This window comes from Tachypleus tridentatus, chromosome 1 (assembly GCF_004210375.1).
Source record: "Tachypleus tridentatus isolate NWPU-2018 chromosome 1, ASM421037v1, whole genome shotgun sequence".
In the NCBI taxonomy this organism is placed as follows: domain Eukaryota; kingdom Metazoa; phylum Arthropoda; class Merostomata; order Xiphosura; family Limulidae; genus Tachypleus; species Tachypleus tridentatus.
In genome coordinates, this window is record NC_134825.1 from 37380489 (window position 1) to 37397028 (window position 16540).

Consider the following 16540-nt stretch of genomic DNA (forward strand, 5'->3'; position numbering starts at 1 on the left):
TTTTGCTGACAAAAAAACACACTCATCTTCTGTGGCGGAAGTAATAAAGGTAACAAGTAGCTGCACTTCAGTAGTAGAAATAAAAATCATTGATACAGTTTCGTGAAAATGAAAACACAGTCAATGAAAAGAAATTATGAATCATATTTGCAATTTAATGTAATTTTATAAAAAGCATTTGGTATTTATAATACGAAAAATAACATTTTAATGGTTTAAAATAAACAAATAAACCAAATCATAAAGTTTAATAAAAGTTAACGCACCAATTTGTAAGAGTTCAAGTGATAAAGAAGCCATAAACGTAAACTATTTGTCTTGGCAAAGCTTGCTCGTACAATTTACAAAAACTAGTCAATTTAAAGAGTCGTTCTTACGATTCCACAATGAACCAGCAGTACGTAAACTTACAACGTTAAAGTCTGGGGTTTGACTCCCAGCGGTGAAGAAAGCGCAAATAACCTGATAACGATTTATACTTCTGCGTTCGATTAACGAATACGGAATATTTCAAAGAACGTAACGAGCTAGAGATCATTATTTTTTTGTTTTATTGGATTTTTCTCATAAGTATCAGAGGACTGTATGCGCTAGCCATTTTGAAGTGATGAACTAGAGAGAAGGAGAATGGTCAACACCACACACCGGCAACTTTCGGATTACTCTTTCAAGTCCAAATAGTGGTATTTGACAATCAATTTTATAACTAATCCTTGAACTCAGCCGACTTTGGTTTAAATGTGAATGATCCCAAACAAATTTAGGGCCAAACAAAACCGTAAATGCTCAGAAAGTTTCTCCACCAAAATGTTGGACTCCACAATCTAGTCTTTTAACTATTGGGCCATGTTCGGTTTAGTTAGGAATCAGTAAATATACAGTAGCGAATCACGGTAAATTCCAATCCTCTTCAATGGAAATAAAACAATATTAGTTCCGATAATAGTGTAAAACACACATTAACAAGTAACGACATGCTGAAATAGTAATAATATAATTTTAATATAATAATTTTAGAAGGGTTGTTTCTTTTATGAATTATAAACTTAAGAGGTTTGAAAACCTGCGCTGTATTCATAGAATCAGAGGAATAAAATATGATTGGGAAACAAAAAAAATTTGGTTTCTTTTGAATTTCGCGAAAAGCTACTCGAGGGCTATCTGCGCTAGCCGTCCATAATTTAGCGTTGCAAGACTAAAAGGAAGGTAGCTAATCATCACCACACACCGCCAGCTCTTAGGCTACTCTTTTACCAACGAATAGTGGGATTGACCTTCACATTATAACTCCCCCACGGCTGAAAGGGCGAGCATGTTTGGTACGACGGGGATTCGAACTCGCGACCCTCAGATTACGAGTCGAGTGCCTTATCCCACCTGACCATGCCGGGCCATTTAAGGCCTTAGTATAACTTTTTTTTTTCTCATAAATGTATCTGTTTGTTTATAGTTAAACACGAAGCTATACAAAAGGCTATCTGTGATTTGCCCACCATGACGATCGAAACTCGATTTCTAGAGTTGTAAGTCCGCAGACACGCCGCTGTGCCACTGGGAAGTCTTCTCATAAAAAAAAGAAAATGCAGAAACAAATAGTTTCTCTTTATTGTATCGCTAACATTTGATTTATAAATATATATATATATATATATCACAAGCGGTCGAACCATAGGAAAAGAGGGTTTTGTCTTCCCAAAATGTATTTAAAGAAGTGCAAAAAATATATTGAAAGAAGACATAAGGAAATTCTGCACCGCTTATGATCACACTGCACGTGTTTGTCATGTGCATGGTAATATGTTTAAAACTAAGTGATCACTGTAGCATTCAAATAATTGTACAATAGTACTTACAATTACGGATTAGATAATATAGTTTTATAATATTACTGAACAGCAACTCACAATAATGTGTCAAATTATCTACAAAACAACTAAAACGTTCTAACCATTGCTTTAATTTAAACATAAAAATAGGAGCCAAACATTTACATTTTGTGGGAGAAGCTCTACTCCCAGGACTTACTTACAGCGCTAAAAGTTGGCCTACCCTTACCGTTTCGTCATATTTGCGTCAATCATCATTATACAGAAGACATTATGTCATTCTAAGAAAAAAAACTCTTCCACACTATTTTTCGTTTCCGTACTCCTGGAAGGGGCACTCGCTTTTCCAGGAACTTAACTCCTTTTGGTTTCAAGGCCCGGCATGGCCAAGCGGATTAAGGCGTTCGACTCGTAATCTGAGGGTCGCGGGTTCGAATTCCCGTCGTACCAAACATGCTCGCCCTTTCAGCCGTGGGGGCGTTATAACGTGAAGGTCAATCCCACTATTCGTTGGTAAAAGAGTAGCATAAGAGTTGGAGGTGGGTGGTGATGACTAGCTGCCTTCTCTCTAGTCTTACACTGCTAAATTAGGAACGGCTAGCGCAGATAGCCCTCATGTACCTTTGCGTGAAATTAAAAAAACAAAACAAACAAATAAGCCCTTATATAATGGAGGTCTTTCTCCTTTTCTTATCTTAACAGATTGGTGAGTATTCGTTTACCAAGAAAAAAAAATCAACATAGCTGTTCCCGAACGTGCGGACACTACACTAAATTACTTAACCTGCTCTTAAAGTAGAAGTCCTTGAAAAATTGTATTTTTATAAATGGGGTGAGAGATTTCTCCCCGCCCTTTTGTTAACAGTTTATTCCACCTCACAGCTTTAATTTTTCAGTGGTTTACTAAAATCAGATTAATAATTAATAGATTCCATTAAGAAAATGAAAGAATTCTCTATAATTTTAGTTGATTGTCGAGAACCTTTTTGTTTCTTGAATTTGTATATTTTAAATTCGTACAAAGATACTCGAGGGCTATCTGTGTCAGCGGTCCGTAATTGCAAAATGATGTATAGTCCGCAGGGATAGTATCTAGTCAACATAGCCCACCGCTAACTCTTGGGCTACTCTTTTAGTAACGAATAGTGTTATTGGCTGTAATATTATAATGCCCCCACGGCTGAAAGGGCGAGCATATGGTGGCGCCGCCCGTATCTTCGTGCTTTTAATTTCATTAACACACAGTGTAATGAAATTTGAAAAGCTTTTCTCGTACACTCTTTCGTTACTATTTCAATTATATAGATTTTCTCATATGTATGATACTTCTAGTAGCCGGCCCCCTGCTAGTACAACAGCAAGTCTACGGATTTACAATGCTAAAATCAGGGGTTCGATTCCCCTCGGTGGGCTCAGCAGATAGCTCGATGTGGCTTTGCTAAAACACACACACACACTAGTAGCCATGTTATTGCGTGCGACTCGTAATCTGAGGGTTGCGGGTTCGCATCCCCGTCGCACCAAACATGCTCGCCCTTTTAGCTGTGGGGCGTTATAACGTGAAGGTCAATCCCACTATTCGTTGGTAAAATAGTAGCCCAAAAGTTGGCGGTGGGTGGTGATGACTAGCTGCCTTCCCTCTAGTCTTACACTGCTAAATTAGGGACGGCTCGAGTAGCTTTGTGCGAAATTCAAAAAACAAACAAACAAAACAAGTAGCCATGTTACTTGGTCGGAACACAAGCTAAATAGGCATGACGCCGAACTGTCTTTCTAACAGTAGCAGGCAGACTGGCAAGTAAACTCGCTAACTCAGTAGAGAGTCATAATTTAATGTAAACTAATTTATTTTTTTATATGACACAAATAATGTCCTATACTTTTCGGAAAATCTCAAACGTTAAGTCATGCGCTCGTTATCTGCACACATACACATGCGATATCTTATTGGTATATATATATATATATAAATTTTTTATATTACTAAAATAAAAAAAGATCCAAAATTAAACTGTAATGTTAGAAATTAAGCATATAGTAATTTGCATGAATATGTATTAGTATTTGTGTCATTGATTAAAATTAGCTAAAAGAAGAACAGTTCCCTAACTGCTATACTGCGGTGACATGAAAAAGACATGTAAACATCTGTTGGACAAATACCAGTACATCAACATTTTGGTGAACCTTCAAATTTTTATTTGCTGGAATAAACTTAGCGAATTATTGCAATTATTCTTTATACCGAATGGTAAATTAAATAAGACCGGCCAGATAAAGTAACACAAAAATAAATATGTGTATATGGTGTAATATGGAAGTTAATGACAAGGGTGTTTTCTTCATAGTTCTATAGGATCTCATAAAACTCAGTATCGTCCATCCTCACGACTTTCTGTAAGAAAGATGTACATCTATTCGTGCACAGGCACCAGTCATGAAATATTTTTAATGTTAATGCCGTTGCCTAGAAAGAGTGTTACAAATAAATACCATACTTTTTGAAATGAACAGTTATCATTTGTAGCCTTTAGAGATGCATAAATGCAACTTTTTTGTCTTGTAGGTTTTTTGTGGTATTGTAGTTCTTCTAATCCTTACATATTGTATTATATTTCAACATTATCTGCACACATACACATGCGATCTCTTTTTGGTATATATATAAAGTTATAGTTAAGGAAACGTATGTTTTGTTCTGGTTTCCTTATCAAAGCAAGCAAAAGAACGACTTTTCAGTGTTTCTTTAAACAGTTTGTTGCCAGAAATACACGTTTAACGTTTAAGTCTTTAATTTACGACAAATTTCGGATGATTTCGATAGCAAAATGCCGTCAGAACCAACTTGTAGCTGGAAGATTTTATCAAAGTCATTCTATAATAGAGATATAATTACAATAAAATTATTAAGTTGTGAAGCGTGAATACACCATAAGAGTGACAGTCATGTAGGAAATGAAGTAATTAAAATTCTCGGAAGGTTTAAGTACGTTGAAAAAAAAAAAACACCCTTCGATACAGAAACCAGCTATGGGCAGCGGTTTCAAATCCTATCACCTAACATAGTTGTCCCTTTTAGCCGTGGGGCGTTCTTTCGGTTAGAGTAGCCCAGAAGTTAGCTGTGGGTGGTGCTGACTAAGTAACAACGTTCTCTTTAGTCTATTACTTCTAAATTAGGTAAGGTTAGCGCGGACAGCCTTGAGTAATTTTGTGTGAAATTTAACAAACAATTGTAACTTTGAACCATTTGTTGGACAACAATGTCAATAAATAAACAGTGAGGTCTTGATACTTGTATCAAGAGGTATGGAATTAGAAAAAATATATATATGTCATATTGTAACATATTAATCCTTTGTTTTACAATCCTCACATAAACCTTTGTAAAAATTAAATATAACATTTTAATTCATTTTAAAAATTAGCTTTTGTTTGAAGGTATTAAAAGGAGCCTAGAAATGTGCTAGAAAATGCTAGGGAAAGCTTGTAAGTTACTAATGTATATTGATAATGTATATATTTTAAGAAGTTCAGATTTTGGAAATTATTTTTAAAATCTTGACTTGTTTGAGCGAACAGACTTCAGTTTCCATAGTTTTGTTGACAGCTTCGTAGATATGTATGTAAGATGTAAAAAAAAAGGCAATTATTTTATATATCCACATGACTTTATGTTACAGACTCTTAATGTCGTATTTCTATACGGGAATACATTTACTGTGTCATCCTTTACTAATCTGAGTAGATTTTGGTCCATTGAGTTTTTTTCTTTCTTTTCATATATCATAATTTTTGTTCTTAAATCATTAGAAGAAACAAACATATTTATTTACTTATCACCAAAATATAGATAATTATAACCAAAAAGTAGAAACATTTAATGCATAAAAGCTAAATAATTACACAACCTAAGTATCACTTCACCAAAACATTCGCCTTCTACATACACATGGACTTCCATTTATGGTATACAGGATCTAGCATCAACCTTTTAATATATTAGTATAAGGATGGTTAATAAAAACTCATTCTAATCTTGTTTGGTAGATAGGCGTGCATGTTTAACTGAATGTCTTGAGTTTGTTTTAGAAAACAGAAGGGCCCGGCATGGCCAAGCGCGTTAAGGCGTTCGACTCGTAATCCGAGGGTCGCGGCTTCGAATCCCGCTCGCACCAAACATGCTCGCCCTTTCAGTCGTGGGGTCGTTATAATGTTACGGTCAATCCCACTATTCGTTGGTAAAAAAGTAGCCCAAGAGTTGGCGGTGGGTGGTGATGACAAGCTGCCTTCCCTCTAGTCTCACAGTGCTAAATTAGGGACGGTTAGCAGAGATAGCCCTCGAGTAGCTTTGCCCGAAATTCAAAACAAACAAACAAAAAAAAACAGATGGATTAGAAAAATTATCTTGTGGATTGAATTTTTTTTAAACTGGGAAGATCAAGTGAGAAAAGCAAAAATGTTTTTCTTTAACAATATTTATGTTTGGAGTAACAAAAGCTATTTACAGTGGTAACTGTCTTAATGAAATAATAATTTTCAAGCGGTTTTTTGTAACCTCCTACTCAGTAACTTACATAGTGCCAGTTGACGAAATGAACTAGCAAGGACGTTGATACTGTGGAGTCGAGTATTAATTAACTATTAGTGTTGTGTAGCAACGAATGCCACAGGTAAAAAATAAAAATAAATCGAGTCTAAAGGATGTCCAGATTTTCATTAATAGCTATCAAATAAAGAAAAGCTAGAATTTCCATTTCTTAAACCAAACTTGAAACTTTCCTATGATACTTATATAATCTGGAGACATTTTCGGAAGCGCAAAGCTGAACACTTAGTATTACACGTGTATCCAAAACTGTTTAATTCTCAATGAGAAACTCAATCAGTACCATGTAACTGAACATTCTGTTTACAAATAATATATTGTGAAGAATGATTCACATGTGTGACCTTTATTTTACTTTATCCATAATAAAATAACCTAAATCTATATCTTCAGCAAAGGGTTCTGTGTCCTTTAAACATGCAGTAGTTGTTTCATCCTAATAAGTGTACTGTTTTTTGGTGTTTTTTTAAACTCTTTCGTGACGTACCTATCTGTAATCCACATGCTACGGTGCCATAACTGATTAATTGGACACCATATTTTCGGCCAATTGCTAAGCCTGAAGATATATATTAAATTTTATCTCTCTTGTCGTTTTTTTAAAACACAGCTACAGGAAGATTAGTTGGATTAAGGATTCATTAATATACCTGTTCCTATTATGTTTTATTTATTTAAGAAACTGACTGGTTGGTTTACTTCTTTTGATGTCCACTAACTTAGTTTTGAGCCAATAAATGTATCAACGTTAAGTCTCGCGTGTTTTATTACATTTATTCATTTTTTAAATGCATAAGGTGATAAAAATATGTGTATGATTTATGTCTGTATTAGTTACATTACTAAATACTACTAACTTAGAATTGTTTCCGTCTGTTAGAGAAGTTAGTAGTCTGTACATTTATCATTTCTCAAACAGTACCGTACATAGTTACTCCTGGCATAGCGGTATATCTACGTACACACATCGCTAGAAACCGGGTTTCGATACCCGTGGTGAGCAAAGCACAGATAGTCCATCGTATAGCTTTGTGCTTAATTGTAATCAACTAATCGTATGCAGCTAAAATATATTTCTTCTTTAACATACAAATGTCACAATTATGCGTCTCCTCGGTGCTTTCCCTACATACTGATATATCTACTACTTCAATGGTCTTTCCCGTTTCTCAGCAGTTGTGGAGCAGCTTTTCGATATTTTAAACGTTCTTTATAAGCTCTGTTAAAGCTAAGAGAACACAAAGAAAAAAGGTTTGTCGTGTATTCTCTGCGTAACGGTTATTACAAATCACTGTATAAATATCTACAAAAGTGTTTACTTTGGACTAAAGCTCTGAAAGTAAACACTTGTGGTTAAAGAAGAGACATCAGATTTTTTTTAATGTCTTCGCTGTTTCACTTAATTTAGAATTACATAATCCATTTTAAGATATTTTTAGCCTAAAACCCTATTTTAACGTAAAAAAATACCATAACCCTAAATACATTCTTCAAGTGTTCGACAAGTAAGAAATTTCAAATCTCCCTAATCTAAAAAAAAAAAGAAGAAGATACAATACCATGCACTTTAATAGCTCCTGTTTAATAAAAACCAAAATAATTACAATTATAATGGTACTTGATAAACAATAATTGCAATTTAAATATTTGAACTAAATATATTTTCTTTGTCAACTGAATAAAACAAACATTACGTGCCTTTGGGGGTAGTGGGTTATTCTTTTTTTGACTGGAGTATTCGTGGCTGACTAAGTTTCACTTTTTTAATTTCTTTAAAGTCATTTAGTAGTAAATTCAATGTTTGGAATATTTATATGTACAGAAGATACCTTTTAACAGTCAATCTGATGTTACAAAACTGAAAATATATATCTACACATTCGTAACTGCGTTCACTGTCTGAAAAATATATACACGAAGAAAACTTCGTCATGTATATTAAGATTAAATGAACTATTTTTTGTGGCTATATTTCAGTTTCATTCGAGAGTGACTTTAATGTAGCTGTGTTTTTGTGTCATTCCTGGTACTTTAACGTAAATATGTTTCATTTTCATTCTAGGTGGACTTTAATACTGCTATGTTTCAACTTTATTTCAGTTGGACTTTAATGTAATATGCTCCAGCTTCGCTCTTTGTGGACTTTAAATGACGTTCTACGTTCTATGTTACCTTTTAACCTGTAAGTTCTTCAGCAATAATAATCAGTCCACTTCGACACTATTTATCGAGATTGGAGTTTCCGTCCTAACGAGTATCTATGATGGAAAGTGAGATCAATTTTAGGTCATGCGATGTTACAAACTTTCCACAGTGTATCCAATGCTCAGGAACCTTTAAGAATGTGCTTAACTAAAAACACAAAAGTCCACCAGATATGTATCAAGAGAATTTATGTGTTTCTTCAATTTTCTTTCTCATTAAAACAGTAGAGGTGTGGCTAGAAGCTTGTCACATTGTAGTTTTCATGCCTCCGTCTGCTTCAATTTTTGTTTGTTTATTATCATTGTTAACAACACCAGAAACTAGGGCAATTTTATCACAATGGGTTTTCGGGGTCGGGTATTGTTTATTGGTAGTAAGGAAATCCATGAAAGGCGATGAAAAAGTAATATGGTTCTTTGTATATATAAAAAACACAAAGATCTGTGTCTGTCTGTTTGTGCGTTATTTAACTATTCCCAAGTCGCTGGGCTAATCTCAACCAAACTTTGTGGGATGATAACTTGGAAAAGAGGCATATCAGTGTTAAAGTTAGAACTTTATTCACCCTCCATTATTGTTGTTATTAAGCTTTTATTATGTTTAAGATAAGTTAATGTTAACTGCATCCACAGATGGCGCCATGCTCGGACACAAAAAAAGTTGAATTTTCTATAACACAAAATTCACATAGTGTGGGTGGGGGAGGCACAAAAACATGTTATATATTTCAAACAGTGCGCTTGCAGTCTAGGAAGGAATTTACTAGAATAAATGGTCGCCACTATTGCAACAGTACATAAACACCGATGAAGTTTTTATTACAACAGCCACCATAACGCTGATATGAGTTTCTTGAGTTATACCTACTTTCTACTTTGAACTTTGAACTTACAACTTCATCCCGTAAGAGACTTCTGTGGCCAGTGACCATTAACTAATTACGTAAAACAGTGTGGAAGGGCATTAAAATACGGATGTTGAAAGCGGGTAACAGGAAGCACCCCAACCGCCACTAATTTCATCTCTACCTCTTCCTACAAAGCCACCCTGATCATCTCACAATGTATATCATGTTTCAAGTGTATTCAGAGTCAGTCCTTAAAGTTTACACAAAATTTTAGACGATATAATAATGAATATTGTAATAATATGTTATGTAATAAATGAAATGTGTTAAAGCTAGAATTTTTGTGTTACTTATTATAGCATCTTACCCCACACTTTTTCAGCATCATAGCCCAGTTAAAGGACGAGCACTTCAACTTGCTATTTATAGGAGTTAAAAGATTTATGCAGTTGATGAGCACGGTGAAAAGGAGTTGACACTGGACTTAATTTTTGCTTACTTTGCTAGCAATGTAATGCAATACTGAAAGTCCGTATTTCCAAATAGCAAGTAATGTTTTTTGTTTCTTTATTGTTAAGCACAAAGCTGTACAATGCTCTGCATATCGAAACAAGTTTTTTTTTAGTGTTATAGGTTTCTAGACCTGCAGCTGAGACAGAAAGGGCAACAAGAAGTGTAAAATGTCAACCTCTTAATTTTTATGTGGTAGTTTGGAACATTTAAAAGTACCTTGCTATTAAGGTCTGGTAGGTTAACCTTTATATCAGTTGATAGAGCCTGGCGTTCGAACCTGACCCGTAGAAATAAACATTATAATTTGAATTAACAACAGCTAACCTGGTACCCAACATGGGGCCTTATTTGTGGTAATGGAAGAATGTTGTAGTTTGGATTAGTTGTTTTAAAAAAAAAGTGTCTTACCAGAAGAGATCATTTAGTTAACCCTTTAATTCAGTCGATAGAGCATTTGCTTGGAGTAAGAAAAAGTAAACATGAAAATAACACAGTAAGAAATAGTAAACATGAAAATAACACAGTAAGAAATAGTAAACATGAAAATAACACAGAAGAATTAGTTCCGATTTAAAGGTCATCCCACGATCCTGATCCGAGGATGAACTTTGTTTGCGAGAGGGAAGTTGTGTGACTTGTTAAAAAGTGCCGTACTAGTAAGCGCTAGTAAGTTAACTTTCAGTTGTTGGTACACTAGCCTAATAAGGAAACGGTAAGCTTGAAGTTACCATACGTATTTGGAAGTATTTAATTTAAGCACCAGCAGGCAATATCACAAGCAAATTTAATTTTGATTACTTCGGTCTGAGAGATTGTTTCTAAGAAAAATGTTGAAATGGTAACTGTATGTTGTATTTTTTATTCGAGGATGTGAACATATAGTAGTTAAGGACGATGAGTGCGTGCGTGCACTTTTTTCTTATAGCAAAGCTACATCGGGCTATCTGCTGAGTCCACCGAGGGAAACCAAACCCTCGCATTGTAAATCCGTAGACTTAACGCTGTACCAGTGGGGAACGTCTTGATGGCAGCAAGTAGCTCTAGGTGTATGCGTATTAGGGGTAGATCACGTTTTAGGCTTGACAAAACATTTTGTGGACTACAATTATTTATCCCTTTTTTAACCAGAAAGTTAAGCCTTGTTCATCAAATATAAAGTTAACTTGATAAACTTAGTGAGTTTATTTTCATGAATATAATACAGGGGCCTGACATGACATAGCGCGTTAAGGCGTTCGACTTGTAATCTGCTGGGTCGCGCCCGAGTCGCGCCAAAAAAACATGCTCGCCCTCCTAGCCATGGGGCGTTTTAATGTCACGGTCAATCCCACTATTCGTTGGTAAAAGAGTAGCCCAAGAGTTGGCGGTGGGTGGTGATGACTAGCTGCCTTCCCTCTAGTCTTACACTGCTAAATTAGGGACGGCTAGCACAGATAGCCCTCGAGTAGCTTTGTGCGAAATTCCAAAACAAAAAACAAAACAAAATATAATACAGATGGAGGCCTACGTAGACATTTTATTTTCCTAAAAGTGATTGGTTTGGTTTGAATTTCGCGCAAAGCTACTCGAGGGCTATCTGCACTCCTAAAATTGAAGTTAAGCGAGTTTTTTCTAACGAAATGTACAAACTAGTTCATCTGTTTGTTTGTTTTGTTTTTTGAATTTCGCGCAAAGCTACAGGAGAGCTATCTGCACTAGCTGTCCCTAATTTAGTAGTGTAAGACTAGAGGAAAGGCAGTTAGTCATCACCACCAACACCGCCTCTTTTACCAACAAATAGTGGTATTGGCCGTCACATTATAACACCCCCACAGCTGAAAGGGCGAGCATGTTTGGTGCGACGGAGATTCGAACTCGCGACTCTCAGGTTACGAGTCGAACGTCTTAACCCACCTCGCCATGCCGGGCCAGCACTGGCTGAAAATCCTATTATTGTGATGAAGCAAAATAAATTGAATAGATTTTTATTTATGAACTGAATATCCCAAAAGTATTAGGAAGGGCAAACAAAGGTTGTTAAGTTTACCCTGACCTTATCACTTCACGTTCAAATTTGAAAACTTTCTGTTCAACCTAAAACTCAGATATTTGGTCTGTCTATAAGCGTGCTATGATTGTGTTATAGTCTTGGTTATTTGTAGCTTAGACACTCGTAACTCAATTGCTATCTCCGCTGATCTGTTGAGTTATTTAGGCAATACAACGCAGTGCAAATAAAGAGAGGTGTTATAGTAAACTGATGAGATAATTTTATGTTTTACAGTACCATTCTCTTACTCAATATGAGTAAGATACTTTCTTCATCAGGAAATGGATCTGCAAAAACGTGGGCAAGAAAATACAATTATATTATATTATATTATATTATATTATATTATATTATATTATATTATATTATATTATATTATATTATATTATATTATATTATAATAGGTCTTCCTGTTTATCTTCCGATTGTTTGAACACTTCATCAAACTGCTAGCCATGTAAATCGCGAAATGTGGAAGTTGTCGACTTGTAGTTTGTCCTTCACTACGGAAAATCCGGATATACCCAGTAGGGTTATGCTGCGATATAGCATTATACAATAATTATATCGTAACAAAATAGAGTATTTTAAGCTGGCCCGCAGCGTATCTGCATCAAATTGAACTTGAGGGAAGCTAGAAGATAGGGAAGGAGAACCAGTTAAGTCCAACCTTTACTGTAATTAAGACTACATTCGCTCGAGTTAAAAGAAGAAAAAAACGTCAGAGGCAAAAAAAACAAAGTTTAAATATACGAATAACACCAATCTGAAATACGTTGAATTCTTTTTAATTTAGCAGACACTTTATATCTACAGTGGACTTTTAGTTTCAAATTTTTCTCAGATGCAAGAAACTTAACAAGTTCATACTTTCATTTAGTTTTCATCCCAATACCTAATTTTTATGAAATTAAAAGCTTTACGAAATACTTTGTTTTTAATTTTTCTCTTGAATGCCCGAACGATTTTAGAAATTACACATTTATTAAATTTATTACACTTTTTTTTTTTTTGCTCTGGAAATAATTTTTTGGCTAAGCTAGGGTTTTTTAACGTTAAGATGTGAGGTTTATACCCCAAAACAAACTGAACTATCTGTTGGTTCTTAATAGATTTACCTCCTTTATCATTCTTAGACACAACTATTTGTATATATTTTTTTCTGAATATAGGACCTATTTCAATTTAAATAGGAATATTAAATGTGGTGTATCATTCTTTAACTGAAAACTATAACTGTATTAAAGGTATTTGAACCCTTGTGACTTACTTGATTAAAGCAATAATGAATTCAAAATTAAATTGGGAGCTCATTTTAATTTCTTCACAATAATTGAAAAGACTTTACACAATTTTAATTAATTACTAGATTGATATTGTTTACTATAAATGTACTATTACTCGCGTTAAGAATATTTTCCTATGAATTCGGGTCCAGTGTGGCCTGATAGTTATCGTACTGTGAATCAGAATTTGTCCTTGTTTCGTAGCTATGTTCCCTTCTTCCCCTCAGTTTGGCTTGTTTTTAATTTCGCACAAAGCTACACGAGGGCTATCTGCGCTTGCAATCTTGAATTTTGCAGTATAAGACTAGAGGGAAAGCAGTTAGTCATCACCACCCAACGCCAACTCTTGGGCTACTCTTTTACCATCGAATAATGGGATTGACCGTACATTATAACGCCCCCACGGCTAAGGGCGAGCATGTTTGGTGTGACGGGGGTTCGAATTCTCAGCGATCCTCAGAATACGAGTCGAATGCCACCTGGTCACGCCGGGCCAAATTTGGGATAGATAGCTTAGACACCCGTTTTGTAATTTTACACGAATACCCAAGATAAACAAATAGGGAATAATTATAGTAATTAAATTTCATTTGAAAATCTTATTGAATCACATGCGTTCGTTATATTTCTTATGTTTATCAATTAAATCACACAATACTGAAATTTATTTGAAGAAATATTTTACGTCCTGGTCAAAAAGTTTATCAACAACAAAAAATCAATACTGAGAAATAAAGTAGCAGATACAGATAAAAAAAATCCTGAAATAAAATTATCAATACTATTAACACTCATTGTTATAAAATATATATCTATTTTAGTTTCTATGTTATAATATATATATCTATTTTAGTTTCTATGTTATAATATATATATCTATTTTAGTTTCTATGCTATAATATATATATATCTATTTTAGTTTCTATGCTATAATATATATATATCTACTTTAGTTTCTAATGTTATATATATCTATTTTAGTTTCTATGTTATAATATATATATCTATTTTAGTTTCTATGTTATAATATATATATCTATTTTAGTTTCTGTGTTATAATATATATATCTATTTTAGTTTCTAAACCCATATACGCACCAAACTCTAAATTAGACCCAACCTATTTAAATTTATTAAAATAGGAAACTATTAAAACATTATTTGCTGTGTTTGGTGAAGATTCAAATCAAACGCTTTCCAATAAACTGATGTGTTTTCTTATAGCAAAGCCACATAGGGCTATGTCCTGCCTCCACCAAGGAGAATCGAACCCCTGATTTTAGGGTTGTAAGTCCGTAGATTTTTCGCTGTACCAGAAAAAATCAGATTTTGTATCTTCACAATACTTAACTCTTCGATTTTGTTTCACTAATTTCGCTCTTTCTTTTTTAATACGCGAAACCATCAAATGATGCTTGTTTTATTTAAATACAAGAAACAACCAAGCGTTACTTGTATATATATATTTATATACATAAAACCATCAAGTGTGACTTGCTTTTTTTAAATACACGAAACCATCAAATGTTACTTTTTAAATTACTCAAAACCATCAAGCGTTGCTTGTTTTTAAATACTCTAAATCACCAAACTTTTTTTAATACACGAAACCATCAAAAGTTGTTTAATTTTTTTAAATACACAAAACTATCAAATGTTGCCTGGACGTTTTTAAAAACATAAAATTATCAAAGGTTGTTGTTATTTTTAATACACGCAATCATCAAACATTGCTTGTTTTCATGCTACAGCCACGTATGGAAAAAGTTAAATTTCTCCCTTTTTAATCTCTCGCGAAGTTTAGCTTCAGATAATTATAAACGTTTGTCTTTGGCCTAAAGATGGCGTATCAGTTAAATAATTTTACATATTCTTCAAATCTAACCTGAACTTAAGTAGTTATGTTTTCCATGCAGAGATTTAATCGTAAAGATAATTAAGTATATGTTACTGTATGATTGACAATATTCCACTTTGAGAAAATTATGTAATAAAAAGTAGTGCACAAGATTTATTTAAATGTGTGTGTTTACATATATTCCTTTTCCATGTGTATTTTTAAACACGAGCTTAAACCTCCGTATATGTGTACGCTGTCAGTTCAATTAACAAGTGTTCACTGTATTACATACAGTTTAACATAGCAAAACTATTTTATGTTCGATTAGACATTATGAGTACTGTAGTAGCAGTAAACATCAACGAATTATTGTTTTCAGTAGATTCTAAAATAACCTCGTGGTACTAAAGGTAACAAACACTCATTACTTTATAAGTATAACAACATTGTTAGTGGTTATAAAAAAGTTTCTTACCTGACTTCCCCACGCGAGAGTTTCCAAGAATGACAACTTTAAGTCTGTCACAATTCGTCATCTTTGTGTCCTCTATTTGATTTACTTTCAAACGTTTCGGAAAAGCTGAACACTATTTTGTATTTATTCTGGCTCTATTTATTTACTATATTATTTGTTTGAGAATGAATACTCCATTGGCTGAATGTTTTCGAGTTACGATGCCAAAGTAGAAAAATAGATTATTTTTAATTAGCCTTAAAGATACGTATTTTGTATTGTACCCAATAAATATTTATCCAGATGAGAACTGGATCGTTGCGATGCAAAGGCAACCGTTAGTGTCAAAGATGTTAACTGATTTATGGAAACCAGATGCACCAATCCTACTAACCGAAAAAGGATAAAGTGTCATAAGCTAGTTTACAGAATGCCGTTCACATCTGTCAATAAGTTGGTACGTTCAAGACAGATATAACAGACCCAACAACTGCAGTGATTTTAAAGCTTTTAATTATTTTAGGGTTTGAACTTTTCATCAGTTTTCTGAAAGAGTTCACAAAATTAAATTTTGGTGCATACGCTGTTAACACGTTCACATGTAACAAAAGAAACTTGGCACGAAACACTAGCTGTTACTCCGTCTTGTAAACTAACCCTTCACAAAGCAAACCTTGTTTATATTGAGATGAACTCTAGCAGACTTGCTCAGCCGGTGCAAGAAGTAAGTTCTTATATTTTATTTACCCAGCGGCAATGGTGTCATTGTCATTACAGTGTTTTAAGTTCGTAAAATATATACTTGATTAAGCTCCTAAGCTCATGTTTAAAGAAAAAAATCAAATACACATTTAATGTAGAAAAAACATTTTCAGTTTCATCAAGTCAAAATATTTTGATAACAGAATAAGAGGTATTCCTTCACTTGCACTAG

The 16540-nt window shown here is 34.0% G+C and overlaps 1 protein-coding gene across 1 annotated transcript in view; it reads right to left on the minus strand.

Annotated features, from left to right (window-relative positions):
• The window catches only part of LOC143246293 (ras-related and estrogen-regulated growth inhibitor-like protein), a 56818-nt gene extending 40503 nt beyond the window's left edge, over positions 1-16315 (minus strand). Inside the window, exon 1 of the mRNA XM_076492767.1 lies at positions 15628-16315. Coding sequence (XP_076348882.1) covers positions 15628-15688 — 61 coding nt within the window. The 5' untranslated portion in view covers positions 15689-16315. The remainder of the gene's footprint in view (positions 1-15627) is intronic.
• Between the last annotated feature and the right edge of the window lie 225 nt (positions 16316-16540).